Below are 10906 nucleotides of genomic sequence, written 5' to 3' on the forward strand. Positions count from 1 at the left end.
TTTTGCCTAGTAGACAATTCTGGAGGCATTGGGAGTTTCACACCACAAGCCAGGATCCTTTTTCCTTTAGCAGTGTTTCAAACTTACACAAGTGTCCCCAGTTCTATGAACCAATTAGCATATTGATTTCCATTGAAGAAACACTATTTGGGCGAAGCTTCCAGCTACTTTCGTTGACACATTGCCGGTATCTCGGAATGGTGCATTGCAACAGACAACGCCTGTAGTTTATGCTTGTTTGGCTACGCGAGCTTTTCAAATACCTTTAAATCTTAAAGCAATGCATACCAAGATTTCAAAATCACCATCTGTAATCAAGTAACAACCACCCTCCCTATGAGCTATTTTACTGGTTTAATATAAAAGGCTTTTTGCTGTCAGATTTGAAAGTAATATTAATAAAATGGCAGCAGTTTATAATCTAGGAAATGAATGCTGGATGCAACTGTAAAGGAAAAGGAGGCAAAATTACCCTTTTCCAATTTGGGATGGGGCAACCTTCCAACTAAATTTGAGTTCGTCTAAAGAGCTTTGACTTAAAACATTACCAAGAAGCATTTTAAATATTTAGCGATGAGCCTGGAAGTTGCAGATTCAAAGTTTGATCGAGAAGAGGTAGTCATAATATCACTGGTATATTGTTTAAACAACTGATAATTCAGGCCTCAGATTTGTCTTATACATCACTCCATTGCTGTCCTAACCAAAGGCAGCCAACACTGTATGACTCAAACATATGATCATGGTACTGAAAACAAAGTTTATTAAATGCCCGTATGCTGGTGCAGCAAGCTGCTCACCATGGACACGGCCTCTAGATGAACAGGAAAGGATTAATAATAATAATAATATTTTTTATTTATACCCCGCCCTCTCCAGCCAAGGCTGGGCTCAGAGAGGCTTACAAGCAATAATAAAAACAAGTTGAATGATTACAACTTAAAAACAAAATTAAAATACAACATTAAAATATTGAAACATTAAAATATTAAAATGTAGCCTCATCGCAGGAGAAGAAGGAAAGGAAAAAAGAAAGAGAGGGAGGGAATCAAATTGGCTCCAAGCCAAAGGCCAGGTGGACCAACTCTGTCTTACAAGCCCTGCAGAAAGAAATCAGATCCTGTAGGGCCCTGGTCTCATGAGGCAGAGCGTTCCACCAGGCTGGAGCCAGAGTTGAAAAGGCCCTGGCTCTGGTTGAAGCCAATCTAACTTCCTTAGGGCCCGGGACCACTAGGGTGTTGCTATTTATGGACCTTGAGGCTCTCCGTGGGGCATACCAGGAGAGGCAGTCCCGTAGGTACGAGGGTCCTAGGCCGTGAAGGGCTTTAAAGGTCAAAAGCAGCACCTTAAATCTGTACTCCACTGGGAGCCAGTGCAGTTTGAAAAGCACTGGGTGAATATGCTCCCATGGCAGAGACCCCATGAGGAGCCTCGCTGCAGCATTCTCCACCCTCTGGAGTTTCTGGGTCAGCTTCAAGGGCAGCCCCGCGTAGAGCAAATTACATTAGTCAAGCCTGGAGATGACCGTTGCATGGATCACTATGGCTAGGTTGGGGCGGGAAAGGTAAGGGACCAACTGCTTGATGCGGCGAAGGTGGAAAAATGTCGCCTTGGCTGTTGCTGTAACTTGCGCCTCCATGGAAAGGGAGGCGTCAAGGATTACACCCAAACTCTTAACGGAAGGCAATGGCACTAATTGGGCCCCCGCAAGAGATGGGAGTTGGTCCCTCATCCCCATACCATCCCAACCCAGCCATAGGACCTCTGTCTTCGAAGGATTTAGTCTCAATCGGCTCCCACGAAACCATCCAGCCACAGCTTCCAAGCATCTGGTCAGTGTGTTCGGGGCCGAGTTGGCAAACAAAGTTAAGCAAACAGTGAATGTGGAAAAGGGGCAAAGAGTGCTTTTCCACATAGTGAGTGGGCAAGAAGATGCTATGACTTTACTTAGTATGCCAGGTTCTCAACATGCTGGGGCATGTCACCAGTGGTGGAAGCCCCAAAGGTGCTGAGTCCAGACACTCACAGTGAGCCTGCCAGTCAGGAGCATCTTGAGCCAGAGACACATAAACTGGGATTCCCGGAAGAACCAGCTCGCTTTACACCATAGGCCCCATGCACCCCAGTGCCTGCTTGCCAGAACAGACAATACAATGCAGGAGCTGACTGAGAGGCAACTGAGTGCTAGGCTGAAGGATTGCTCATCAGGAAGTGGGTGGAGCCTCAGAGGAGCATAGAAGGTCTGCTTGGAGCTATCCAAGGTACTGCAACTCCAACCTGACCAAAAAAACCAAAAAGCACCTGTTGTGGTCAGGGGTCACACTGACACCATACATCATCATCATCATCATCATCATCATTACTACTACTACAATTTATTACCCACCCTTCACCAGAAGATCTCAGGGCAGGTTGCTACAATTAAAACACAGCATTAATATTAAAGCATAATATAACACTGTATGAACAAAAATAAGGTAGGTCCAAAAAATACACATCTCAAGTGTCAAAAGCCAGGGTGAACTGGTGTGTCTTCAGCATTCACTGAACTGTATAATGAAAGAGACAGATGCACCTGTGTGGGGAAGAAGTTCCCCAGCTTAGGGGCTGCCACATAGAAGGCCCTTTCCCAGGTGAGGGCAGAGAAACTACCCTCTGCAAATCTTGGTGCCCAAGAGGATCTGTAGGGAAGAAGATGCTCTTTCAAGTATTTGAGACTTTAGTCATTTAGGGCTTTACACACCAATGTGAGCACTAACTAACAACCAGTTAAAGCTCTGTTACACCATGACTTCCCCAGAAAACTGTAGTTTGTTAAGTATGCTGAGAGTTGTTAGGGGGTCCTCATAAAGCTACAATTCCCAACACTCTTAACAAACTGCAGTTCCTAAGACCTCAGCCCTTTTCCACCTGAGTACTCCTTGTCTTGTCACCCTAGCAATGTGGGGGCCACTGCACTAAACACTCTTCCTGACCCACAGAGCTGTAATGGGGTGCCCCGTGCCAGGTTCAGTGCACACCAGGGCTGCCTCAGGGCATCAGATGTTATTTTCACAGCCCAGAAGGCATTAATCTGCAGCATCTCCCACACTACAAAAGGTAGATTGAGAAAGGGATCCTGCAAACGGGTAGTATGCCAAACAGAAAACTGGTTTACACAACGGACCCCCCCTTCCCCCCAAAAAGAAAACACTGATTGTGGCTCTGCAAGTGAGATATTCCTGCTAACTTTAGAGAACTGACTCCTTTGCTGCTCTAATATGATTTAGTTCAGCAGAATCCTAGTTCAGTAGAGTTGGCAGGGGTCACTATGGTCATCTAGTCCAACCCCCTACAATGCAGGAATCTTTTGCCCAACGTGGAGCTCAAAATTCAACAGAGCACCTGGGATTGCACCTTTTTCCTTATAAATTCCTGCCCACAGCCATCCCTGGGTGGGCTCAAACCACCAATCTTAACAGCCAGGCACACTGAACCACTGCACCACAGAAACATTTCCATTATTCTGTAACACAGGGTTGGCAAAACTGTGGCCCTCCAGATGTTGTTGGAATGCAACTCATATCCCCCCATATCATTGGTGCTGCTGGAGGGGGTTGAAGGGAGCTGGAACCTAGCAACATCTGAAGGGCCACAGCTTCCCCAACGCTTTTTTATAAAATCTTCATGCTGAGCCCTACAACAAAGTGGCAAATCTTTTTCAGGCCTCCAGGATTAATGTGCCTCAATTCTAGCTCAGGGATGGGGAAGTTGTGGCTCTCCAAATGTTGCTGGACTCCCATCAGCCCCAGTCAGGATGGCCAATGGCTAGGGCTGATGGGAGTTGTATTCCAGCAACAAATGAAGAGCCACAGATTTCCTCACCCCTGCCAACCATCTCCATGGAATTTTAGCTAACCTTGCATCACAAGCAAGCAGAGCTACAACTTAAGCCAATAACCTACTTCAGAAGCTTACAAATCTGTATGGCATTGAATAAAATAGCTGTATGACAATATGAAAAACAAGTTCACACCATCTAGTTTTGAGAGTTCCCCACCCCCCACCCTGTGCCAGATGCTTAAATATTTGCTTGCATAAAATGAAGCCCACTTGCTTACAAAAATTTGAACTATGAAAACATTACAGCAGGAAATGCATTATGATGAAACTGAGGAAGATCATGCACCCAAATATTCAGTAGTAATCAAAACATTTAAGGTTGTGTATGTGTGACATAAAGTGTGTGTGAGTGTGTGTGTTTTGCACAGAGCTAAAACCGGCGCCCCCAATGTTTCACTTTGTACCTCATCTTTTGGTTAGTTTGCCACAATAGATTTTTAAAACTGTATTAGTATCTGGAATTGATTTTTCTTAACACTATACTTACATAAGATAAACATAAAATAAAGTACTACCACCACTCCCGGCATATCGAACAATAAATAATAGATTCCCCTGACAGGACTTTGATGACTGGGCAAAGCCCAAATGCTTTCAGCCAAAATCATATGGAGCCATAAATCACTCTTTATTTTATAGAATATTTCAAAATGGATCCCTGCTTTCTACCTTGAAAGTCATTTCATGTGTTATTTATAACTAGAGAAGACTAGAAAAAGAAAAGAGGGGGGAAATGCATGGAACCAGGAAATTTACAGTGACTCTTTTTTTTTTTTTTTTTAAGAATAACTTCTTTTTCAGAGACAGAAAAAGAGGGGGGAATAGATTGACTCCGGCACAAGGAAAGAGAACCCAAACTCTTTTCAGAAGGGAATGTGTTTTATCTGATAACTTAACAGATTTGCAGTTTAGTTTTACTGGTTATAATGCTAGGACTCTTGTCCTCATTTCAAGCCGTGGTTCCTGTGCTGGAGAAGACGGTCAGATCAGGGTGAAGGGTAGGCGTAACCATGGACAACTGGGGATGGACCCAGAGGAACAGAGCTGGTCATATCATAGTCACATAATATTAAGAAGGCATCAAGGGAGGAGGGCTCTGGGGAGGGATACAGTGGGATGCCTTCTCCACGCCCTGTTCTGTCTCCCTGTCATCTACCTCGGTGCTTCGCACTCATCTTGTCAGCGGCTTCAAAGCCAACTTCAACTCCGAATCTGGCTTTACCTCCAGAACTACGAGGGCCTGCCCCCAGCTTACTTTCCCAAGAGGAGCCTGCTGCCACATCTGCTCCAGAAGTGTTGCTAATGCCTCTTCTGTCGTCTAGGTCGTGGAGAAGCCAGAGTAGGCATGACCAGACAATGCAGGCTCAGCCTTCTCCAAGGAGTGTTTGTTTGCTTGCCCAGTCCAAGGAACAGCCTGATTTGCAGCACCAAGTTGTGCCTGCCCCATTCCTATATAATGGAATTGCATGGGGCATGTCACTTACTGGATCAACATCTTAGCTTAACTGGCTTTGCATGGAACCCACTGTGTCTTCTAACTCTTGCTTCTTCTTTTTACTATGTACCAATTTCAGCAAATAGGAATTTATATACAGTATTCATATCTACAATCTGAGTTCAAGTTCTTCATTCAGTGAGAACCAAGACACAAGTGTTCCTCTTACACTACTTAAATTTCAGCAGGTACACAACAACGAATGCCATCACACATGCTGCCATTCTCTCACCCTTTCTGCATATTACCTCATGATTCACCATATGGTATGGTGAATACTACCCAAAATTTCATGAGGGGGTTGTGTGATTTATTAATACCACAAGAAACAAACAATGCTAAAACCAAACAGGGAAAATACAAAATGAAGACAAGTCTTGCATTTTCAACCTACAGCCCTAGAGTTTAAAAGTTTTTCACTCTCAGAATCCAAACTTAGCTCCCCAATGAGTCCCATCAAACTCTACTTAAAAGGCTGCATTTAGGAATTATCTATTTATGTCCCAAAGTCAACTAGTGTTGTGAGCTAGAACAGGAATGGGGAACCTCAAGTCTTAAGGTCCCAGTGCTGCCCCAGGCCACACACACACTGAGCCACAACCTTCACGAGCCCTGGCTTGCACTCTCCTTGAATTTTTCTGCCTGGCTACAATGCATCCTTGGATCAGAGGAGGGATATGTGAATTTGTAGAAACTAACCTTCTGTACATAGGGAAATTCGCATTCATTGTTTTGCCCATTTTTGCCTCTGGGTCTGCCTACCCCCAGCACACAGCTCCTAAAAGGGAATGTGGCTCTCAGACTGAGAAAAAAGTTCCCTCTTCCTGAGCTACAATATCTGACAGTAGCATTCAATAGTGAAAAACACAAACACTTTCAGAAGCATGCAGCTGGAGCTAATCAGCCCACTGATCACAATATTACCTTGTATTTAAGCCATAGGCGACAAGGAACTGAGTGAAGGCAACTGTATGAAATTCCATATATAAGAGTGAAAGGGCTGGGAGGGAAGGGGCAGAACACTACCTCCCTCCTCTGCAACAAACAAGAAACACAGAGGGCAGCCAGGGGGCAGAATTCTCCATCCATCCTCTGCCAGTCCCCAGCAAACTAGTGTATACATACAGTGGTACCTTGGTTTATGAACCTAATCAGTTCCGGAAGTCCGTTCTTAAACCAAAGAGTTCTTAAACCAAGGTGTGCTTTCCCATAGCAGCGGGGGGATTCAATTTACAAATGGAACACACACGACAAGAAGCAGAACATATTCTTATTCCAAGGCACAGTTCACAAACCAAAACACCTACTTCTGGGTTTGCAGCGTTCTTAATCCAAGTTGTTCATAAACTAAGCTGTCCTTAAACCAAGGTACCACTGTATTTCACAGGCTAGTTACTTCTGGCAGCTTATTCACAAGTCCGTACTAATACAAGCATCCTTATTTAAACTAGAGTAACAAACACTTTGGTGGTACCAATGTACCAACAAGGTAAAGAGGGCCACATTTCCTAGCAGGCATCCTTCTAGGGGCCACATGTCAGTGCTGGGTGAGGCAACATATCTGACTCTTATCTTTACACTATAGGCTACATTCCAACTACATAAAAGTCAGAGGCTTCTACATGTACATCTCTCCATATGTAAAGGAGGCATTCCCTGGGGAGAGTTCTGAGGGTCAGAGAGAAAGGCTTGGAGGTGCCAGACGAAGGCTTCTCATTGGCACTGTTTACTTTCTGCCAAGAGCCAAGGACTGGGTAGGAGGCAAAGCTCAACTGTGATGCTGCTATTAGTAAACAAAGTCCTAAACGACTTGGGGTTATATTTAATGTTCATCATACTCAGAGCAGACACACTGAAATTTATGAACAGGACTAACTTTGGTCCATTAATTTCAATGGGTTCACTCCAAGTAGAACTTAACTGGATACAACCAGTGCAGCTGAAGCACCTGAGAAAGCGCTGGTCTAATGCCAATGTTTTGTCCCAGAGATGAGGAACTTGTGGCCCTCCAGATGTTGTTGGACTACAACTCCCATTATACTTGACCACTGGTCACAGAGGAACGTTTGGAAGGCTGCATTCACTTCCCTAGGCTAAAGTTCTCCACTGCTGACCCAGGCAAATGGTGGGCTCTCCCCCACAGAAATATTCGGGGAAAGCTAGAGCATCCCCAAATAACAGCTGTCTAACTTCTGGATTTCCTGTACCGAGCAGGGAGCTGGACTAGACGGCATGCAAGATCTCTTCTGTGTCATTTATCTCCCAACTTCAGGCCCAAATTCATAAAATGGGAAGCATTATGACCAACATACCTACCAACCACACAGGACTATTTGGAAGGTGAGGAAAAGTCTGCTGTGGAACATTATTTTTAAATACATTCAGCATACAGCAGTTATTTGATATACACAGAGCACAAGTATTAACAGAACGTCTCCATCCAAACGCACACACACACACAAAATTCAATTCATTATGGCATTAGCTTTCATGGACTGAATATTGTTGTTGCTATTCATTAATCACCTTCCACATTATGAGGCACAAAAATATAATAAAAACAGCACCAAAAATAACAGAAGATTAAAAAAAAAGAAACAATACAAAGTGGACACCTATAGCAGATACCTATTCATCCAGCTGAGAAAGCTTGTCAGAGCAAAAATGTCTTTAATTGTTTCCAGAAAGTGTAGATGGGAGACACCTGTCATATCTCAACAGGAATGTCATGCCACAGAACAGGGCAACCACAGTGAAAGCCCTGCTCCATGTTACTGTGGAGTGGGCTTCCAATATCTTTGAAACTTGAAGGAGAAGCTCTCCTGAAGACTGCAGTGGCTTACCGGGTACATAAGGGACAATGCATTCTCTCAAGATCCAACAGAGAATCTTAAATGAATAAGAAGCCAGGGTGAGAGGAAGGAGATTGTTAGGGTCTGATGCACAAGCAGCTATGATACAGAAGAAAAATACTTATGGGGGAGGAGGCCAGGGGAGAAGTGAACACTAGGTGAAGCTACATCCTTCATATACAACCTCTGGCCATGGTCAGCAAGAGTTAACTGGGATTCATAGAAGCATAAAATTGTTGAGTTGAAAGGCATCAAGAGGGCAATCTAGTCCAACCCCCTGCAATGCAGAAATCTTTTTGCCCAATATGGGGCTCAGATCTACAAACCTGAGATTAAGAGTCTCATGTACTACTGGGATTGCCAATTTTACTTCTGGCATGACTCCTATGCAATGTCACAACAATCAGAATTTCAGCTGATAAAGACTTTTCCATCACTTCATCTGCAGGCTAGGAAAAAGCTTCACCTGCTTTTGCTCATAACAAGACTTGGAGACCCTGCAGAAAGGGAGGTGGACAACACTAGCTCAAAACCTTGCTTGTCTGTAAAATGTGTGGGTACATGGAAGCAAGCAGCTTGTTTTCAGCTTCAGTTTCTTCTTTGTAAAGACAACCACAAAAACCCAGATGGTTGGTGGAGGTACCCTGGGTGAGAGGCAGGGAAGCAAAGAACTCCCAGGGTGAGAGACTGGGAGAAGAAGAAAAAGCTCCAAGTGAGAGCTGGGAGGCTACACCACCTTCTGTGTGAGACAAAGGTTAAGTGTTGCTTTTGAGGGAAGACTCTGCATTTTCTTTTCTTTGTCTAGGTTTTTATTTAGATTGGTTTCTTTTTGCCTTATTGCATCATGAAAAGGTTTTTTAAAACCCTATTTAGAAACACACGGACACACAACCACCACAACCAAACCTCAAAAACAATAATAACCTTGTGAAAGTGAACACAAGGACTTCATTGCACAACTCATAAGGTGGTGTGCAAATTATTATTTTTACTAATAATAATTATACTGTATTCAGCATAAGAATTATACCAAGTAAGAGCTGTTTGACAATGGCTGTCTTTTGCTTAAGCAGAGGCTGGCTGGCCATCTGTAAGAGATGCTGTAGTTAAATGCCTGCATCAAGCAGGGGTTGGACTAGAGACCTCCAAGGTCCCTTCCAATGCCATGGTTCTATGATGTGGCCTTAACAACACAGTAACTATGGTTTAATTGTGAGAGTGACTCCCTGTGCGGCTCTACGACTGCATTTTTATGTTGTGAACTGCCCTGAGATCTGCGAATGAAGGGTGGTATTTAATAAAATTTATTCATTAAACAAGTTTAATAATTTCACAAACAAGCCAATACTATGGCTTGCCATGTCACCTGAACGCTGACCACAAGCCAAAAACAAACCAAGGTTTATTCGCAGATACTCCTATCTGATTGTTACTTTGGGATGAAGGGTGGGGCATAAATTGGATAAGTAACAATAATGATATCAAACAGGCAGGAAAGTTGAAGTATTTGAGAAGCCCTATATTTAATGAACTGAAAGGGGCTTTCCCTGAATCTACCAAAGCCGATTACATGAGCAGTAGAGCAGACCCCCTCACGAGGTGGTGGACTCTCCTTGGAGGTTTTCAAGCAGAGTGTGGATGGTCATGGAGGCTTTACAGTATTTCAGATTCATGCGCTGCAGAGGGTTGGACTGGATGACCCTCAGAGTTCCTTCCAACTGTAAAATCCTGTGAACAGGCATTTCTTAAAACAGGTTACTGTGTTTTTAGGAAGATGGGGCTGCAATCCTAACCCCACTTACCTTGGAGCGAGCCTCCACTAGTTGCCCTTACTTCTGAATAGGCTGCACCATTGGGAAAGGGACGTAAGGTAGGGAAAAGGCAAGGGGCAACGGAGGGCAGGTAAAATGGGGCCGGGGTCTCCCCTGTGCCCCTCATTCCTGCTGCCCCAAAGCCCATCTCTCCTCCATACTCACTCCAGCTTCTCACTTCCCAAAGACCGGCCACCCGCCAGCCACGTCTGATTCCCACGTTACATATACACGCGCGCAACCCTACCCACCCCGCCCTTACCCGTTCCTATGACCACCACATCAAACTCCGAGGGCAGGTTATCCGCCATCTTGGGAGGGGGAAAGCGGCCGCTGTCATACGGCAACGCCCCGCCCCTCCGCCCCGCTTGCGTGTCAGCTCCTGGCGGAAGTGAAGCTGCGAGCTAGCTTCGGTCACCGGACGCTACGGAGCGGAGGTTGTTGGCGGTGGGGGGATGGCGATGCATTGTGGGTGATGTAGTCGTCCGCCTAGGCCTCACGAAACACCGTTTTACCTGGTAAAAAAACCCTCTCTCCTAGGTAAAGGGAGGGAGAGAGGCGGGAACTATTATTTATTAAATGTAAATGTTCACCTGAAGAGCACAGGGAGCTTTACAGTATAAAAACAACACCATACTAAGGTAACAAAACAAAAAAACAAACCAATAACACCCCCCTATGAAATGTCATGAATTAATGTGGCGCCAGATACTCTGGCCTCCAAATCCCATCAGCCGCAGCCTGGATGGTCAATGGGCAGGGATGATGGGAGTTGTAGTCCAGCAACGTCTGGCGGGAACTTTTTTTGCATACAGTACTTACCTATATAAATAACTATCAGTTCGCAGCCAGTGAAAAAAGCGTGA

The 10906-nt window shown here is 44.6% G+C and overlaps 1 protein-coding gene across 1 annotated transcript in view; it reads right to left on the reverse strand.

The window, feature by feature from the left end:
* Positions 1-10417, reverse strand: part of CHM (CHM Rab escort protein) — a 71593-nt gene extending 61176 nt beyond the window's left edge. The window contains exon 1 of the mRNA XM_080991285.1: positions 10303-10417. Coding sequence (XP_080847411.1) covers positions 10303-10351 — 49 coding nt within the window. The 5' untranslated portion in view covers positions 10352-10417. The remainder of the gene's footprint in view (positions 1-10302) is intronic.
* Positions 10418-10906: the final 489 nt, after the last annotated feature.

Source organism: Podarcis pityusensis (genome assembly GCF_964106645.2).
Source record: "Podarcis pityusensis genome assembly, chromosome: Z".
NCBI lineage: Eukaryota > Metazoa > Chordata > Lepidosauria > Squamata > Lacertidae > Podarcis > Podarcis pityusensis.